Raw genomic sequence first — 21,552 nt, 5'->3', positions numbered from 1 at the left:
ACCATGAGTATTTAACATCTAGGTAACATTAGAGTAGTTAACATTTAACTAACATCACTGAGTGTAGTTAACGTGCCACAATATCTTCTGACCTGTGTATCAAATAAAAATGTAAATACCTGGATGTAAACCACAGTTAGTTCCGACCCTGCAGTGTGATTGGCTGAGAGGTGAGAAGTTTTATGAGTGCCGTTATCAGCCGCGAATGCACTGTAACCGAAGCTCTCCATGTATTACTCCGCCACATACTACAGGTAACCTAACAACGATGCAGCGCTTACAAACCAAATACAAACCAAATGCGACGTCATTAAACACCACTGGGAACTGCTAGCTGGATCTCATAGAGGCACAGTGCAGAAACCCTAAGCCATGTCTCCAATAGGCAGCGCAGACAAAATACAGACTTGGTCCCACAAATTAATAAATAAATAAGCCAAGTGATTAAAAAATACAGATTATTACACACATTATCAGCCACAAATATCAGGTTAAGAGCTGTTATTAAGAAAATAAAAGCTTTAGTGTGTATATTTTCCAGTTAATACAGGGTATTTTAAGCTGAATATAAGGTGGACTAACATTTTCTTTCAGTCAAATGAGCGCCGGACTTTAATCTACACAGATTTTTCTCCTTAAAAACGTTTATTTTGGTGAGTAAGCGAGTAAGCTTAGATTTCCACAATTTTAATATAGTTCAAACAACCTCACGGGCCAGAACGTTTCATGCTTGAGGGCCACATCTGGCCCCCTATTGCCAACCACTGGTCTACATCATAGCATTTTACATATTTAGATTAAAGCTGTGTTGAAAAGCTGCATAATAGTTTGAGTCTGTGTCCTCTATGCTGTGGTTCAACATGTTTTAAAAAGCACTAAAAACAAGTGAAATAACAGATTTTAGAACTGATAAATGATCAGTAAAAGCTTTGCAATTTAAGCCCGAAAAAATGTAATAATATATATCCTCTTGAGACCCAGCGTCCTCATACGAGGACAATACATTTCAGCTTCTCTACACCATTATACTAATTTTTTTTTAAAGTTTGACCCTTTAGCTTCATATGGAGACACCGGCTGTACTATCTAGTGATCACATGGAAACATTATAGTCAAGTGATTGGAAACAAGATGGCGGGAATCCCAGTCAAAAGTTTCTACAGCCAGTCCAGACAGAAACTTAAAGGGACAGGTAAAATAATCTCATACAATTTTATATTTGAAATTATGTTATTTTTACTTTCTGTACAAAGCTAAAATGTAGTTGTAGTTGGGTCTGGCTGATCCCAAATGACAAAGATATATTATTACTATTATTAATATTATTATTTTTTTATTATTTTTTATTTTTTGTTGTAAAAACGACTTCCTATAAGAAGACAAAGTTAAGATTTTAAAGTTGTTAGGTCCTTCTAAATAGATGGAAGAAATTAAAAGTGCACACCGAGCTAAAGTCCGGGTCTCAGGAGGATATATAAAAGTAATATTAGCCAAAGGTATGCCCACACTGAATAAGACTTAAACAGGGTCAAATGCTTTTAAGACATATAGTTGTGTTGCATGATACAAATACATGTTCTAGCTGTTTAACGGAGGAAGCACCTTTAACCTGAAGAATTAGAAGTGAGCTGTTATATCAGAGGAATTCAGAAAATACATATTAGACATGAATTCAATAAAAACGATTAAAAAAAACAATTGAACTACACAGAGCAGACACAAATGGTGGAGTTAATAATAGACAATAAACTTCTTATATTTAATAAGTTGATTATATATTATGCTTCTCCGTAACCCCACAAACATAAATTACAAGTTGGTTGTACTCCGCTAATTATAAGGGGGCCGGTCTAAACCAATACATATGTGTGTGTATATATATATATATATATATATATATGTGTGTATATATATATATACATATATATGTATACATATATATGTATATATTAATATACACACACATATATATATATATATATACACACACATACGTATATATATGTATATATGTAGGTAAGGAAATGATCGCGTAAGGGTAGAATCCTAAACCCCACTGGACATGGCCGGGGCTGAGGCCCACTGGAACAACATTACACGGTCCACTGAACTACAGCAGAGTGTTCAGCATGTACAGGTGTGTGTGTGTGTGTGTAGTGTGTGTGTGTGTGTGTGTGTGTGTGTGTGTAAAATCAGAGCAGGTCTGACCAGAGTCACAAACTTTCCTAACTTTCAATTTAGTTTGATTGCAGCCGTGCTGTTCCATCCTCCAATCAAGAGCTTCCATTTATAACCTTACTGACCTACGAGTGATGTAATACTGCGCACACACACACACACACACACACACACACACACACATACACACACACACACACACACACAGTTAAAGCAGTAGTACCTAAGTGGTATCAGTGTTTTCCATTCATTTTAAAATGTCTAGTTGTGTCTCTAGTATGAATGAATACCATGTGAGCTGTTTGTTTTTTGTGAAAAAAAAAAGGGTTCTGGTGATTCAGTATAACGCTGCTTTAGTCCGGTGGAGTAGTGGGGGGAAACAATAGGATTTCGGCTCTTGCACTGCAACGCAGTAAGACGTATTTAAATAAAGACATTCTTACACTAATAAAAATCTTTGCAATGTCATTTATTACATTACAACATGTGTAATAAAGCTCTGCTAAGTGCAGTTCAGCCACTGACCTAGAGTCTTAGAGTCTCTGTAAAACACCAAATCCACCGGAGATCCTATTTAAACCTATAGTTACTTAAACACAGAGGTGGGTAGTCCAGGTCCAGAAAGTAAAAATGCACCCAGGCAGTTGGAACAAACAAAACCCTGGGGTGGATTTTTACTTTTATCTAGTGTAAACAGAACTGTTCTAAACTGATTTTACACCTATCTATCTCAATTGTACTTGGCTGGTGGTGTTTTTCCTCCATAGACTAATTCTAACCATTTGTTTCTTAGCTCTGAATTACTGGGTAAAGTATATAAACACTGATGTGTTATTCACACAAATAACACAGGAATGAACTGCATGCTGTTCCTAGCGCTGTTAGCTCCTCCTATCTGACGAGACGGCGTCGCTGCCTGGCTTCAGCTCTGTCTGTGGGCGGTCCTGAGCCGAGGTGGGCAGGGCAATGAATATTAATTCATGGGTTGATGTAGACACTGTGCTTTTCCTGATCCTGACGAATGGCTCTGTGCTCTGTTCAGATTGGCCTAGGCCCTGTGTGGGTGTGGTTTGACAGTGTTTAATGGTGTTTGAGATGTTTTAGGGGTTTTGGAATGACTCTGTGCTCTTTTCTGATTGGCCGAAACCCTTTGTGGGTGTGGTTTGATGTTTGATTGTGTCTGAAGTGTTGTAGTTGCTAAAAATGAGCTCTGTGCTCTATTCTGATTGGCCGAGACCCTGTGTGGGTGTGGTTTGACAGTGTTTAATGGTGTTTGAGGTGTTTAAGGTTGTGACGAATGGCTCTGTGCTCTGTTCTGATTGGCTGAGGCTCTGTGTGGGTGTGGTTTGACTATGTTTAATAGGGTTTGGAGTGTTTTAGTTGGTGATGAAGGGCTCTTTTCTTAATTCTGATTGGCCGAAACCCTTTGTGGGTGTGGTTTGATGTTTTATTGTGTCTGAAGTTTTGTAGTTGCTAAAAATGAGCTCTGTGCTCTATTCTGATTGGCTGAGACCCTGTGTGGGTGTGGGTTGACAATGTTTAATGGTGTTTGAGGTGTTTTAGTTGGTGAGGAAAGGCTCTTTTCTTAATTCTGATTGGTCGAAACCCTGTGTGGGTGTAATTTGATTGTTTTTACAGTGTTTTAGGGGTTGAGGAAGGGCTCAGGGCTCTGGGCGGTGGGCTCTAGGCCACGAGTCGAGGCGAGGCGGTAATGAAAAGGGAAGGGAGGTGACGGTAGCCGGTAATCTGCCGGGGAAAGAGCTGAGCTGAGTCTAAGTCTAGACCGCTGAGGGATTACAGATAACACTCCTCGTTCTGCTCCTTCTGTGGGAAAAATAAATCGGCCTCCAGGAGACAGACTTTTTTACAGGAATTTATTCCCATGCTGCTCGGCTGCCTCTAGTGCCTGCTAGGTTTCAATTACAGACTCCAGTGCTTACAGCACACAGACCCCAGGCTCCAGTACAGTCTCTAGCTCTTATGATGTATTTATTCATGCAGTTCTATGTGAAATTCCTGATTTTTCACAGTGTAACAGCAGCACCATAGAGCCCAGTTAGTATTGATTCATATGGACAGAGCTAATGGACCGTAGAAGACATTGATAATAGCTTTATTTTATTGTACAAAAGGGGTTTATAGTGAAATAATAGTATAAAAGTGTCAAAACTGCTCTATAATATTTATATGATCTATACAAACCATAGAGGCTGCTTTATAATGCTCTATAATGTTCATAAAATCCACACGCTCATTCTGACAGACTGTAATACACTACAGGAAGTGCAGGGGGCGCTCTATAATGCTCTATAATGTTCATATGATCCACAGCACGCTCATTCTAACAGACTGTAATACACTACAGGAAGAGTAGGAGGCGCTCTATAATGCTCTATAATGTTCATATGATCCACAACATGCTCATTCTAACAGACTGTAATACACTACAGGAAGTGCAGGGGGCGCTCTATAATGCTCTATAATGTTCATATGATCCACAGCACGCTCATTCTGACAGACTGTAATACACCACAGGAAGCATAGGGGGCGCTCTATAATGCTCTATAATGTTCATATATGATCTACAACACGCTCATTCTGACAGACTGTAATACACTACAGGAAATGTAGAGGGCACTCTATAATGCTCTATAATGTTCATTTGATCCAAAACACACTCATTCTGACAGACTGTAATACACTACAGGAAGAGTGTGGGTTGCTCTATAACGCTCTATAATGTTCATATGATCCAAAACACGCTCATTCTGACAGACTGTAATACACTACAGGAAGTGTAGGGGACGCTCTATAATGCTCTATAATGTTCATATGATCCAAAACACGCTCATTCTGACAGACTGTAATACACTACAGGAAGTGTAGGGGGCACTCTATAATGCTCTATAATGTTCATTTGATCCAAAACACACTCATTCTGACAGACTGTAATACACTACAGGAAGAGTGTGGGTTGCTCTATAACGCTCTATAATATTCATATGATCCAAAACACGCTCATTCTGACAGACTGTAATACACTACAGGAAGCGTAGGGGGCGACTATAATGCTCTATAATGTTCATATGATCCACAGCACGCTCATTCTGACAGACTGTAATACACCACAGGAAGCATAGGGGGCGCTCTATAATGCTCTATAATGTTCATATATGATCTACAACACGCTCATTCTGACAGACTGTAATACACTACAGGAAGTGTAGGGGGCACTCTATAATGCTCTATAATGTTCATATGATCCACAACACGCTCATTCTGACAGACTGTTATACACTACAGGAAGCGCAAAGGGAGCTCTATAATGCTTTATAATGCTCTATAATGTTCATATGATCTGCTGGATGCCTAAATTTTCTTCGGGATAAATTAAGTATCTATCCATCCATCTAAAACTAACTTTTACACAATACAATGGAAAAAACAAAAAACAAACAAATAAATAAATGAACTAAATATAATAGTAATAATAATATAAGAAAGTCAAAATAAAGAAAAAACAATAGTACAAATCTAGTAAAAACATAATAATGAATAAAACAAGGAAGCAAATAAAAAATAAATAAAGAACTAAGAGAAGAACTTAAATAAAAATATAAAATAATCAAATTTAGGAATAAATAGGATTAAGTAAAACAGTTTCAGGCTGTCTGAAGGAGGATATAAGATATTAAAAGTTTAAAATGATTTAGTATAAGACAGTTAGCACTTAGCATCATGCTAATTAGTGGATATAAGCTGCTTTGTTCCTCCTGTTAGTAACTAAAGAAGCCACCATGTCTTATAGAGTTTATATTTAGAGATTTAATCGATTTGTTTGTGTGTGTTTGATTTGAGGTGGACCGGACGGAGGTGATCCGGAGCTGCTGTAATCCCACCTTCTCTAAAGTCTTCACTCTGGATTATTATTTTGAGGAAGTTCAGCGGCTTCGCTACGAGCTCTACGACATGAACAGCAGCCACAACGGCATGAGGGAGGCCGACTGCCTGGGAGCCGTGGAGTGCACACTCGGCCAGGTAAATTCACTCTTACACTCTATTCTAGTTCTAGTTCACTAAATAGTGGTGAAAACACAAGTGAATTCGGACACTAACTCAACATTAGCATTAACCTTTAGAAATTAAACTCATCAGTGTTGTAGTTAGATATCTAACCATGCAGATAAAGAGCGTTTAGTGCTGCTGATGGAAAGGGTACTCATCAGTGTTGTAGTTAGATATCTAACCATGCAGATAAATAGCTTTTAGTGCTGCTGATGGAAAGGGTACTCATCAGTGTTGTAGTTAGATATCTAACCATGCAGATAAAGAGCGTTTAGTGCTGCTGATGGAAAGGGTACTCATCAGTGTTGTAGTTAGATATCTAACCTTGCAGATAAAGAGCTTTTAGTGCTGCTGATGGAAAGGGTACTCGTCAGTGTTGTAGTTAGATATCTAACCTTGCAGATACAGAGCTTTTAGTGCTGCTGATGGAAAGGGTACTCATCAGTGTTGTAGTTAGATATCTAACCATGCAGATACAGAGCTTTTAGTACTGCTGATGGAAAGGGTACTCATCAGTGTTGTAGTTAGATATCTAATCTTGTAGAGACAGAGCTTTTAGTGCTGCTGATGGAAATTCGAATAAGATGTGTTTATATGAGTTTTTATTACTTTCGTAAATTTTATTCTTCCTTATGATTCGGACACTCAGAGAAAAATGGCCGCCGTATTTAATAGTGCCCTAAAAAGTAAATAGGGAGCCGTTTCGATCATATCCTTTATTTATTTTATTGTTGATGGTTATGAAGCTTACAGCCAATAAAAACCCAAATATTAGTGTCTCAGAAAATTTGAATATTATATTATTGGCCAATTAGTACTTTTGTACAGCAGTGTGGGCAGTGTGCCAAGTCCTGCTGGAAAATGAAATCCACATTTCCATAAAAGTTGTCAGTAGCAGAGGGAGGCATGAAGTGCTGTAAGATTTTGACTTTAGACTTGATAATAAAACACAGTGGATCAACACCAGCAGATGACATGTCTCTCCAAACCATCACTGATTGGTGGAAACTTCTCACTAGACCTCGAGCAGTTTGGACTGTGTGTCTCTCCATTCTTTTATGTAGATGCAGATTTTATTTTCCAGCAGGATTTGGCACACTGCCCACACTGTTTAGCAAAAGGACCAATTGGTCTTATATAATATATATATATATAATATTCAAATTTTCTGCAGTGTGGTTCTATGAGCTGTTGATGAATGTGGTCTCACCCTTTACTTTACACTGAAATTCTTTCTAATTTATTGAATGGTTTAATGATATTATGGGCTGTAGAGAGGGCAAGGTCTCTAGATTCAGAGATGAGAACCACTCCATCATCATGGGGTTTAAGTATCGCAAGATTTTGACCAACAACCTCCTTCCCTTAGTAAGAGAATTGAAAATAGGTCATGCATGGGTCTTCCAGCATGACAATGACCCGAAAGATACAGCCACACATAAGATGCATTTAAAAATAGACCTGAACCCAATAGAAAATCTTTGGAGGTTTTAAAACACTGAAACATCAGCCCTGCAACCTGAAAGATCTGGAGAAGAAATTTTATTTTCTCATACGTTTGTTAAAAACTGGATATTTTCTGCTCATCAGAAGATTTCGTTTAACTCTTTTTTTTGTGAGCTTTAGATGCGACTGATCGTGGGTCGTGTAAAGTAACGGTGAAATAATGAGCTGCAGTGATGTGATTGACAGGATCTCAGATCTTTAAAGCAGACGTCTGGAGAGAAGTGTGAATATTAAGCAGATAGGAAGCTGGCGTTCATCACTGGTACGAGTCGAGCGCCAAATCATCCATCTGGCACGACTCTCGCTGAATCTGGTGTTTCTGGAGCGAGCAGATTTCACACCGCTGAGGTGGACGCCCGGGTTTCAGCTCCGAAACTCAACACCACATCGATAAAAAACACTTTATAACACTTTATAACACTTTATTGTTTCATTAAACACGGCAAAACACTGTTCCTAAATCAGCGTGTGAGTTCTGACACTAACTGACTGTCTACATAAAACTAATAATCACAATGCTCTTCAGTACACACTGAAACATTCTACTGTAAAACAGCAATTATAATAATAATACATTTAATTCACATAAACCTTCTTTAGCATAGTGTTTCCCTCAGGCAACAAAACACATTTTTGGCTATATATCGCAAAAATATTGGCTGACAACCTCCTTCCTTCAGTGAAAGAATTGAAGATAGGTCCCAACTGGGCCTTCCAGCATGACAATGACCCAAACAAAGAGCCAGAGTAACTAAAGCCAGGTTCACACTACACCACATTGTGAGTCTTCAGTCGTTGTGAGTCTTCAATCTGGTGTTTCTGGAGCGAGCAGATTTCACACCACAAAACATTTTATAACACTTTATAACACTTTACAGTTTCATTAAACACGGCAAAACACTGTTCCTAAATCAGCGTGCGAGTTCTGACACTTACTGACTGTCTACATAAAACCAGACAAACCCTCATCTTCACACTAATGATCACAATGCTTTTCACTACATACTGCGACTTTATACTGTAAAAAACAGAAATTATAATAATAATACAGTCAATTTACCTTAACCTTCTATGGCATAGTTTCCATAGTATCCATAACCCTAGGAAACAAACTTAAATGTATTTTATTTAGATTTTAATTCTGCCTGTCTGTCTGTCTGTCTGTCTGTTTGACTGTCTATCTATTATTCTGGCTAGCTAGCTATCAACATGTGTAATAATGCCCTGCTAAGTGCAGTCACTGACACTGACCTAGACTAGTCAGACACTGACCTAGACTTTAGAGACGCACTATAGAGGTGGATAGTCCAGATCCAGAAAGGTGGATTTTTACTTTTAAACTAGTGTAAACAGAACTGTTCTAAACTGATTTTACACCTACCTATCTCTATTGTACTTGGCTGGTGGTGTTTTTCCTCCATAGACTAATTCTAACGTCACTGATTGGCTTCAGCTCTGCTTGTGGCGGTCCCGAGCCGAGGTGGGCGGGGCCATGAATACTATTCACGGGTTGATGTAGACACGGTGCTTTTCCTGATCGACTCGTTTTTCTAAATATTTTCTTTTACTAGCTGCTGCAGAACAATGAGGAAGAGGAAGAGTTTCATCATGTGCAGCATCATACTGTTGCTGTCCAATGACTTATCTCCAAAACAGCGACTTTACAGGAGAGAGAAAAAAACATGTAAACTTTCAATGGAAGTCAATGTAAAAAATAAAAAAATTCAGGTAATTTTGAAAAGATTTTTATTGGTCCGTTCATTAAGAAATTTTGGCACAGTGTTCAAATTATGTAGTAAACTAAAGATTGACAAAAATGGAGATAAGTGTTTTTCACTGGACAGCAATTAAATGCAACTAAGAGAGACCTTCTGTATTTCACAAAGAACACGAACCTTTAAGACCTTTAAGATGAAACCCTCCATCACTTGGTATCTTCTGTTTCAGGCCTGAAAAGCAGGAATGGAAGTTTATTAATACAGAGCGGCAGAAGCTCCCGGAGGTTTTGAGAGCGTGTAACTGGAAGTGTTTACTGGTGAAGGAAGACGTTTCTGAGGAGTAATTAGGAGCTGGATTGTATCCAGTAGACTGGTGATTAGACGTGTTCTGGTGCTGCTTCTCCTCTCAGGAGTCGTAGGGTTTTATTTGCAGCTCCGCCGCCGCTGACGCTTCCTCTTATCTGTCTCCTCACAGATCGTCTCCCAGAGAAAACTCTGCAGAGCTCTCCTCAAACAGAGCAACACCGTGGGGAAGTCCACCATCACGGTACTGTACACTGCCTTTACTCTCTCTCTACACGCTCACTACACGCTCAATATAGATCACTACAGTCTCACTATACTCTCACTACACTCTGACTACAGGATTTACTCTATACCCTCCCTTTACTCTCACTCTACATGCTTACTACACACTCACTACAGCTCAATATAGATCACTACACTCTCACTACAGGATTTACTCTATACCCTCCCTTTACTCTCTCTCTACACGCTCACTACACACTCACTACAGATCACTATACTCTCACTACACTCTCACTACAGGATTTACTCTATACCCTCCCTTTACTCTCACTCTACATGCTCACTACACACTCACTACACGCTCAATATAGATCACTATACTCTCACTACAGCTCACTACAGCTCACTAAAGGATTAACTCTATACCCTCCCTTTACTCTCTCTCTACACGCTCACTACACACTCACTACAGATCACTATACTCTCACTATACTCTCACTACACGCTCACTACAGATCACTACACTCACTATACTCTCACTACATACTCACTACAGATCACTACACTCTCACTACACTCTCACTACAGCTCACTACAGCTCACTATACTCTCACTACACTCTCCCTACAGATCACTACAGCTCACTACAGCTCACTATACTCTCACTACAGCTCACTACACTCTCACTACACTCTCACTACAGGATTTACTCTATACCCTCCCTTTACTCTCACTCTACATGCTCACTACACGCTCACTACAGCTCACTACAGCTCACTATACTCTCACTACAGCTCACTACAGCTCACTAAAGGATTAACTCTATACCCTCACTTTACTCTCGCTCTACACGCTCAATACACGCTCACTACACGCTCACTACAGCTCACTATACTCTCACTACAGCTCACTATACTCTCACTAGAGCTCACTACAGGATTAACTCTATACCCTCCCTTTACTCTCGCTCTACACGCTCACTAAACGCTCACTACACTCTCACTACACTCTCACTACAGCTCACTATACTCTCACTACAGCTCACTATACTCTCACTATACTCTCACTATACTCTCACTACAGCTCACTACACTCTCACTACACTCTCACTACACTCTCACTGTACTCTCACTATACGCTCACTATACTCTCACTATACTCTCACTACACTCTCACTACAGCTCACTATACTCTCACTACAGCTCACTATACTCTCACTACACTCTCACTACACTCACTACACGCTCACTACACTCTCACTACAGCTCACTACACTCTCACTACAGATCACAACAGCTCACTACACTCTCATTACAGCTCACTACAGCTCACTACACTCAATACAGATCACAACAGCTCACTACACTCTCCCTACAGCTCACTACAGCTCACTACACTCTCACTACAGAGCACAACAGCTCACTACACTCTCACTACACTCTCACTACAGCTAACTACAACTCACTACACTCTCCCTACAGCTCACTACACTCTCACTACACTCTCCCTACAGCTCACTACACTCTCACTACAGCTCACTACAGCTCACTACACTCTCACTACAGCTCACTACAGGTAACTACAGCTCACTACAGCTCACTACAGCTCACTACAGCTCGCTACACTCTCACTACACGCTCACTACAGCTCACTACAGCTCACTACACTCTCACTACAGCTCACTACAGCTCACTACACTCTCACTACAGATCACAACAGCTCACTATACTCTCACTACAGCTCACTACAGCTAACTACAGCTCACTACACTCTCCCTACAGCTCACTACAGCTCACTACACTCTTACTACACTCTCACTACAGCTCACTACAGCTAACTACAGCTCACTACACTCTCCCTACAGCTCACTACAGCTCACTACAGCTCACTACACTCTCCCTACAGCTCACTACAGCTCACTACACTCTCCCTACAGCTCACTACAGCTCACTACACTCTCACTACAGATCACAACAGCTCACTACACTCTCACTACACTCTCACTACAGCTAACTACAGCTCACTACACTCTCCCTACAGCTCACTACACTCTCACTACACTCTCCCTACAGCTCACTACACTCTCACTACACTCTCACTACAGCTCACTACAGCTCACTACACTCTCACTACAGCTCACTACACTCTCACTACAGCTAACTACAGCTCACTACACTCTCCCTACAGCTCACTACACTCTCACTACACTCTCCCTACAGCTCACTACACTCTCACTACACTCTCACTACAGCTCACTACAGCTCACTACACTCTCACTACAGCTCACTACAGCTCACTACACTCTCACTACACTCTCACTACAGCTCACTACAGCTCACTACACTCTCACTACAGATCACAACAGCTCACTACACTCTCACTACAGCTCACTACAGGTAACTACAGCTCACTACAGCTCACTACAGCTCGCTACACTCTCACTACACTCTCACTACAGCTCACTACAGCTAACTACAGCTCACTACACTCTCCCTACAGCTCACTACAGCTCACTACAGCTCACTACACTCTCCCTACAGCTCACTACAGCTCACTACACTCTCCCTACAGCTCACTACAGCTCACTACACTCTCACTACAGATCACAACAGCTCACTACACTCTCACTACACTCTCACTACAGCTAACTACAGCTCACTACACTCTCCCTACAGCTCACTACACTCTCACTACACTCTCCCTACAGCTCACTACACTCTCACTACACTCTCACTACAGCTCACTACAGCTCACTACACTCTCACTACAGCTCACTACACTCTCACTACAGCTAACTACAGCTCACTACACTCTCCCTACAGCTCACTACACTCTCACTACACTCTCCCTACAGCTCACTACACTCTCACTACACTCTCACTACAGCTCACTACAGCTCACTACACTCTCACTACAGCTCACTACAGCTCACTACACTCTCACTACACTCTCACTACAGCTCACTACAGCTCACTACACTCTCACTACAGATCACAACAGCTCACTACACTCTCACTACAGCTCACTACAGGTAACTACAGCTCACTACAGCTCACTACAGCTCGCTACACTCTCACTACACTCTCACTACAGCTCACTACAGCTCACTACACTCTCACTACAGCTCACTACACTCTCACTACAGATCACAACAGCTCACTATACTCTCACTACAGCTCACTACAGCTAACTACAGCTCACTACACTCTCCCTACAGCTCACTACAGCTCACTACACTCTCACTACACTCTCACTACAGCTAACTACAGCTCACTACACTCTCCCTACAGCTCACTACAGCTCACTACACTCTCCCTACAGCTCACTACACTCTCCCTACACTCTCCCTACACTCTCCCTACAGCTCACTACAGCTCACTACACTCTCACTACACTCTCACTACAGCTCACTACAGCTAACTACAGCTCACTACACTCTCCCTACAGCTCACTACAGCTCACTACACTCTCACTACAGCTCACTACACTCTCCCTACAGCTCACTACAGCTCACTACACTCTGCTTGTAGTGAGCTGCAATAGCAGCTAATGAGGTTCCAAATAAAACAATAAAACAACAATAAATAAAACAATAAATAGATAGAATGCGTTGCAAAATATATATTTTTTGAGAAAAATCGACAAGTGGGACACAATCATGAAGCAGAACAAAATTTGTTGGATGTTTTATACTTTTTTTTAGAAATAAAAAAGTGAAAAGTGGGGTGTGCAATATTCTTCGGCCCCCTTGCGTTAATACTCTCGACACCCCTGTTCCTTACTAGTTTTACATAATGCACCATATAATCTGTTGCACCATATAGTGTGAAAATACGGTATATGATGTAGAACCGTATGATTGATTGATTGGTGGTGTCTCTGCAGATCACGGCTGAGGAACTGACGGGGAACGATGACTACGTGGAGCTCTCCTTCAGTGCCAGGAAACTGGACGATAAGGTGAGTAAAAAAAGAAATGAAAGTGGCACCAGGCAAAAGTTTGGGTACCCCAGGAGATTTGAGCTCTCAGACTTTAATTAACCTGCTGGTCTGTGTTCGGTTCACAGTCGGAGTTAGGAAAGGTCAGGTGATGCTAATTTTAAAGTTTTATTATATAAAACTCTGAACAAAGTACCCAAACCTTCTGTTAGAGTTAAATAAGAGATTGTGAAAGTAAAATATTACTGCAGTAAAAGTCTAAAGTCCTTCCTTTAAACCTTTACTTGAGTAAAAGTACAGAAGTATTTGCCTTAAAATGCACTTAAGTATAGAAAGTAAAAGTACTGTGATTTATTACGGCTAAACAAGCCCTGATTTATTCTGTAAATCAGATTAAAGTACGTAAGTGCTGTTATTCATGAGCCTTTAATTGTAAAATGTTACCAAACAGCTCTCCAACTGTTAAACATGGGGGTGGATGGATCATGTAGTTTAGAGAATGAATGAAAGAGAGAGATAGAAAGAATGAATTATGGAGGTAGAGAATGGAATGGAAAATGGGAGCAGTAAAACATAGAGACGAATAAACAGAAAATGAGAGAGGAAGACTGAGAAAGAGAAAACTAGAAGAGAAAACGAGTGAATGAACGAGGAAAATAGAGAAAGAGAAAGAGAAATAAATTATGAATAAAGAGACAGAAAGAGAAAAAAGGAAGTGAGTAAAAGAGAAAGACAGTAAGTGAGAGAGAGAGACACTATTAGAGAGAGATAAAGAGAGAAAGACAGTAATGAAGAGAGAATAGAGAGACATTAATAGAGAGATAGAGACAGAGGAAGGGGGAAAGTGGAAGTGAGAACAAGAGCGAATAAAAGAGTTAATAAAAGAAGAAACGAAAGAGGGAGAGAGAGAGAGAGAGAAATAATAAAAGATGAATAAAAAGAGAAAGAAAAAGATGGATAGAAAGTAAAAAACTATAATAGAGAGAGAGAGACTAAAATATGAATATAGAAAGAGAAGAAAAGAATAGTGAAAACAGGAATAAACTATGGATGAAGAGACAGAAAGAGAAATAAAAGAGTAAGTGATAGAGAAAGGCAGTGAGAGAGAGAAATAGAGAGACACTTGTAGAGAGAGAGAGAGAAAGACAAAGACCGTAATAGACAGAGAAAGAGTAATAAAGAGAGAAAGGAGAGAGCGAAATAATAAAAAAGATTTTAAAAAAAGAGAAGGGAAAAGAGAAAGAAAGAGAAGAAAAGAATAGTGAATACAAGAGTGAATAAAAGAGGAATAAAGAGAGACAAAGAACTAAAGATGGGTAAGGAAAGAGATGAATAGAGAGAGAAAAACAAAGATTAAAGAAGGTAAAGAATGAAAGTGAGAACGAAAGTGAAAAAAAGAGAAAAAGAAAGAGAGAGAGGAAAAGAATATAAGATGGATAAAGGAAAAGAAGGATAGAAAGTGATTTAGAGAGAAAGACTGTAATAGACAGTAATAGAAATAGAGTAATAGAGAGAGAGAGAGAAGTAGGAACAAGAGTGAATAAAAGAGCAATATAGAGAGAAAGAATAAAAGATTGATAAAGAAACAAAATGAGAGTGAGAAAGAAAGAGTAATAGAGAGAGAGAGAGAGAGAGAGAGAGAGCGCTGTTCCTGAGGGAAACTGCATCAGCTGTATCAGATGGATAATTATGAGAGGATGAAATTAATAAGGAGGATTAATACCAGCATAACAAACACCCCCGAGCAGAGCGAGAGAGAGAGAGAGGGAGAGAGAGAGAGAGAGAGAGAGAGAGAGAGAGAGAGGGTGAGAGAGAGAGAGAGGGAGAGAGAGAGGGAGAGAGAGAGAGAGAGAGAGAGAGAGAGAGGGTGAGAGGGAGAGAGAGTGTGAGAGAGAGAGAGAGAGAGAGAGAGAGAGAGAGAGAGAGAGAGACAGGCTGCTTGACATTTCCTCACTTTCTCTCTTTACTTTTCTTCTCTCGCTCGTCTTAAGCCTCTCGCGTCGTCGTCTCGCTGTCTGAGTAATTAAATCCCTGATTCAATTAAACTGCCTAAACCTGCCTCACCATCCTTCCTCTCTCTCTCTCTCTCTCTATCCTTTTCTCTCTCTATCCTTCTCTTTAAAGCCTTGGCGTACATCCTACGAAACTTTTGCGAGAGTTGCTCAATGCTGAACGCCCTTTCACAAGCGTACAACCTCACTTACTTCTACTTCTACTGAGCGGCGTCTCATTCATGATCCATAGGATTTAATTTGGAGGCTTTCCACAAGGTTTAGTAGTGTGTTTATGAGAATTTCTGTGCATTCTATTGGCTGAGGTCGGGACTCAGCCAATCAAGTTCTTCCACACCAAACTGTGTGTAAATTTGCTTTGTGCAATAGTGTTCAGTCATGTTGGAACAGGAAGGAAAATGCATCCCCAAACTGTTTCCAAAAAAACGAACAGCATGAAATTCGATGAAATTGTCCAAAATCTCTTGATATGCATATGTATAGGCATGTTTATAATGCCTTATGAATGCATTATAATGCCTTATGAGTATGTTTATAGAGTATTATAGAGATGACATTCATAGAAAGTGTTACCATTCCGGTAACACTTTCTATGAATGTCATCTTTATTAGACTCTATAACTACATTCATAATATATTATAATGCATTCCTAAGGCATTATAAACATGGCTATAAATATTTATAAAAATGCATAACCCACTATAGCCATGTTTATTAAGCATTATGACTTGTGATCATAACACATTATAAGCTATGCTTATGATATACATGTTAAAATAGTTTATATCTATCGTTAATAATCCAGTTCTGCAATGAAAAGGTATGTCACTTTACTTAGAGCGCACAAACACCTGTTATAATACATTATAATTGACTATAACTAATATTATATTCAAGACAAGTGTAATTTATGAGTGGTTAAAATATATTTATAGGATTATTGAGGGTGTGTTTATAAGTTGGAAGCTGTTTTAGTCATGATAAAGTCTGCAAGCAGGGACTGAGTTTCTTGGTATTGATGTATAACATGTTATAAACGCAGCTATTAATGCATTATAATCTCAGTTCATGATGCATAGTAAACATGGCTATGATGAATTATAGGGTTTTATAAATATGTATAGCCATGTTCATAATGCCTTATGAATGCATTATAATGCGTTATGAGTATGTTTATAGAGTATTCTAGAGATGACATTCATAGAAAGTGTTACCAAAGTTCCTTTCATTGGAACTAAGGGTCCGAGCCCAACAACCTTGTACCATTATCCCCCCTCAGCCAAACTTTACACTCGCCACAATGCAGACAAGTACCGTTGTCCTGGCAACCGTCAAAACCAGAATCATCCAGTGAATAATTATGCTGAGATCTTTACTTTACTCACTTACTTTCTAGAGGTACGAACATAGAAGAGACGCATATTAAACTAGCGAGTGCTAAGGTGTTGCTAGGTGGTTGCTATGGTGTTGTTGCTGTAGGCAGATGCTAATGGAGCCCTGGAGCCCTCTTCGCTGTCCAATGAAAAACTAGCCATCTAGCTATCTCCATTTTTGTTGTTTTTTAGATTACTACATAATTAAAAAAAAAACAACTGTCTCTTTCATTGTCGCAAAATTTCTTGATGAACGGACCAATAGAAATTCTCGGAAATTACCTGAAATAAAGCGATTTTACATTGACTTCCACTGAAAAACGTTTTTTTCTCTCTCTTGTAAAGTTAGATACTTGTTTTTCATTGGACAGCAGCAATATTTTAGTTGCTAATGTAGTCCTAGGTAGTTTATAAGGTGTTTGTATAATTTAGCTGGTGGTTGCTAAGTTGGTTGCTAAGGTGTTGCTAGGTAGTTGCTATGGTAATGGGTTTTTGCTAAGGTGTTGCTAGGTATTTTACAAAGGTGAGGTTAGGCTATAGTTTAAGGTTGCTTCAGCTTAACTGTTGCTAACAGGTTGGTTGCTAAGGTTTTGCAAGGAAGTTGCATGGGTATCATTAGGTGTTTCGAGGTGACTGCAAAAGTGTTGCACTGGTGTAAGTGTTTGTTGCTATGGTGTTACTTGATTGTAGCCCAACCTCTTTACCCAACTCATCTGTTAAACATGGTGGTGGGAGTGTTCTTAGTTTTTTTTTGTATCATATGTAAAAGCTGGTAAAATTAGCCAGTCCTCATGATTCTTCCACTCTCAGCTTGTCCAGAAATGCATGTGTAAAGCTTGTACTTACTGTCAAATGAAATGACATTTCCTGACTGGACGGTAGTCAGTGTTGGGACGTAACGGATTACATGTAACGGCGTTACGTAATCAGATTACAAATTATGAGTAACTGTAATCCGTTACAGTTACTGCTTCAGTAAGTGGTAATCAGATTACAGTTACTCTGCTAAAATAAATGGATTACATTGCGGTACTTTTCTATTTTTGGTCTTCCAATCCAACACTGACAAAACGCGATCACATTCACATAAATCACGACATCAGAATATTCTATGATTCACAACCTTCGATCAGAATGTTTTCACTGCAGAAGTGCCCTCTAGCGGCCCGTCGGCGGGCCCGTTCTGACTATGTAAAGTAGAATGCTTAAAGGCGTAAAATATTCTAAACACACCGACCAAATAACCGACTCATATTCTTTAGTACTAATTTAACTACCTGCACGCAAATTTACAGCCATCTACATGAAACCAGTCGCCAGAAATCTCCAACTGAAAACAGCCTGTATTTTTACATTGTTTACATGTGAAACACGCCTCCCCAACAAAATAGCCTTATAAAATATTATTAGTATATAAAATAACATCAGATTATATTATAGAAAATTCACTTACTATCACAGCATCCACAGTACAGCACTGACCCACAGATAAAATATCCATAAAGTCCTTTATTCGCCTGCTCACTTCTCCTCACAAACATGCGTTTATTTTCAGCGCAGCTGAAACGTAATATTCTCAGGCTCCTAGCGACCACACAATGTAATATTTTCACGTAAAGTTGTACGTGAATACAAAGCTAAGGATGTCCTCTTCTAGATTCTGTGGTTTTTATTGGTCCACAAACCACTATTCTTCTTGAGTGATCGTCTTTTGAACCAATAATAACGTGAGCGCTGGATCAATCCAATCCAATCAAATGAGGTCATAGCCTTTCTCCAGCGTCACAAAAGTGATTGACACCTATTTCAACCAATAGTCCACCCTTAGACGAAAACATTGGTACGAAATTTGCCCTGATTGGTCTCCTAATGGCTGGGGGTGGGGCATGCCTAACAGCTGTCACCAAAATGCCTCTGGTAAACAAAGGTGCGCCTACAGCGCGCATAGGTGTGATTTTGTTTGTCATTTCATCAAAAAAAAATATTAATATTACTCTGAAATAGACTTACAATTCATTTATTTTATCACAAACAAACAAAAATATTACAAACTGTTGTTGTATAGTGACAGATTTACTTGTGTATCTTGAGAGGTTTTGAACACTTTGGAGACGCCTGGTGGACACCTAATATAATGCAGTGGAAATCTTTAATGCATTGTGATATAAATTACCAATTTTGTCATTTGTTTGTCAAGACCCTACTGAATCAGGAAATGTAGAGAATGATTGACTATTCATCACCAACATCCATACACACATTGTAAACTCTAAATATAACAGGCGCTTTTTTTTTTTTTTTTTTTTACATTTTCTTCTGCATTTGATGTTCTAAATAATGGAAATTAAAGTGTTGAAGTGAATGATTGTTTACTGTTTATGATTACACTGCAATTGACATTTAATAATAAAACATTCAAATTATATTTTGTTTGCATTTGGGAGTTCTTAGAAAAGGAACAGATTGTAAAAATCGTATTGAACCGAATCGTATCGTGACATAATTTGAGGTATCGTACATTATCGTATCGCTGAATAAAATAATCATATCATATCCTAATGAATCTTGTGATTTTCACCCCTAGATAATTCTGGCCTAGAATTATCCCCTACACCCCTAGATAATCCACCTGCAGAAAGTGGCAAACCTGCAAATAGATATCTTACAGTTGTTGTTGCATTGTTTGGTTTTTAATGGTTTTTAATGATTTTATCATCAATTTATAGAAGTGTTTCATAAAATAGTTTGATGAAATGGTTTCATAAGTATTTTTATAGGGTGATTGAAAAGGCTGTTTTATTTGTTTATCTATTTTTTTAACTGGAAAGAAAAATAAAACAATAATATGCAATATGTGGTTGCTACATTCATTCAGGCTTAAAAAAACGACAATATTTAAAGTAATCCAAAGTAATCAGATTACGTTACTCACTTGAAGTAATGTAACTGATTACGTTACAAATTACATTTTGAGTGATGTAATCAGTAATCTGTAAGGGATTACATTTTAAAAGTAACCTTCCCAACACTGACTGTAGTCCACAGTAAACAGATCCAGATAACTCTGATATATTGGAGAGAGAATTGTTGTAGACAGTGCGGATAGTGTGTGATGCTAATGCTAATTCTAATGCTAATGCAGCATGCTGTTTTGTTTCCTGCAGGACTTCTTCAGCAAGTCAGATCCTTTTTTAGAAATCTACAGAGTGAACGACGACGGAACCCAACAACTCGTCTACAGAACCGAGGTGAGAAAAAGAAAAAGTATGTGAACCCTTTAGGATTATACTTGGATTTCTGCATAAATTAGTCATTAAATGTGTTCTGATCTTTAGCTACATCACAACAATAGACAAACACAGTCTGCTTAAACTAAAACCACACAAAAAAATTATATATTTTTTATGGTTTTATTGAACACAACATGTTAACATTCACAGTGAGGGGAGAAAAGTATGTGAACATTTAGACTAATGACTTTTCTAAAAGCTAATTGTAGGCAGGATGTGATGTGATTGGATGTGTTGGTTAAAAAAGCTGTCCTGCCCTATAAAAAGACATAAACACACCAGTTTTGAGTTTTGAGCTGTTCTTAAGAAGCTTGATTGCTTGATATGAATCATGCCTCACACAAAAGATCAAGCTCTCAGAAGACCTACATTCAAGAATTGTTGACTTGAAGCATGGAGCTGGAACGTATGAACGTATCAAAAAGTATCTCTAAAAGTCTTGATGTTCATGTGTCCTCGGTAAGACAGAGCAAAGTTCAGCACTGTTACTGGAGCTACTCTCTCTAGGCCCGGTAAAGTCCTGTAAAGATGACTGCAAGAGCACAGCGCAGAATGATGAATCAATGAGGTGAGGAAGAATCCTAGAGTGTCAGCTGAAGACTGAATACAGAAATCTCTGGCACATGTTAACATTTTTGTTGATAAATCTACAATAAGAGAAACATTAAACAAGAATAGAGTTAATGATGAGAACACCATGGAGTAAACCACTGTGGTCCAAAAAAAAAAAGAGCACCTGGATGTTCCACTACAGCACTACTGGCTAAATATAATGTGGACAGATGAAACCAAAATTAAGTTGTTTGGAAGGAAAAAAGGCACAGCACACCATCATCAAAACCTCATCCCAACTGTGAAACATGGTGGAGGGGGCATCATAGTTTGGGGCTGCTTTGATTTGCTGACTCAGGGTCTGGACGGATTGCTGTCATCAATGGAAAA

General features: G+C 39.1%; 1 protein-coding gene across 1 annotated transcript in view; it reads left to right on the top strand.

Moving 5' to 3' along the window:
- cpne4a (copine IVa) overlaps positions 1-21,552 on the top strand; it is a 111,993-nt gene that overhangs the window by 43,483 nt on the left and 46,958 nt on the right. The window contains exons 3-6 of the mRNA XM_022662075.2: positions 6,037-6,216; positions 9,943-10,014; positions 13,881-13,955; positions 20,485-20,568. Coding sequence (XP_022517796.1) covers positions 6,037-6,216; positions 9,943-10,014; positions 13,881-13,955; positions 20,485-20,568 — 411 coding nt within the window. The remainder of the gene's footprint in view (positions 1-6,036; positions 6,217-9,942; positions 10,015-13,880; positions 13,956-20,484; positions 20,569-21,552) is intronic.

This window comes from Astyanax mexicanus, chromosome 1 (genome assembly GCF_023375975.1).
Source record: "Astyanax mexicanus isolate ESR-SI-001 chromosome 1, AstMex3_surface, whole genome shotgun sequence".
Lineage (NCBI taxonomy): Eukaryota > Metazoa > Chordata > Actinopteri > Characiformes > Acestrorhamphidae > Astyanax > Astyanax mexicanus.
The sequence above is the reverse complement of the archived record's forward strand: the minus strand, read 5'-3'. Positions and strand labels throughout refer to the sequence as shown.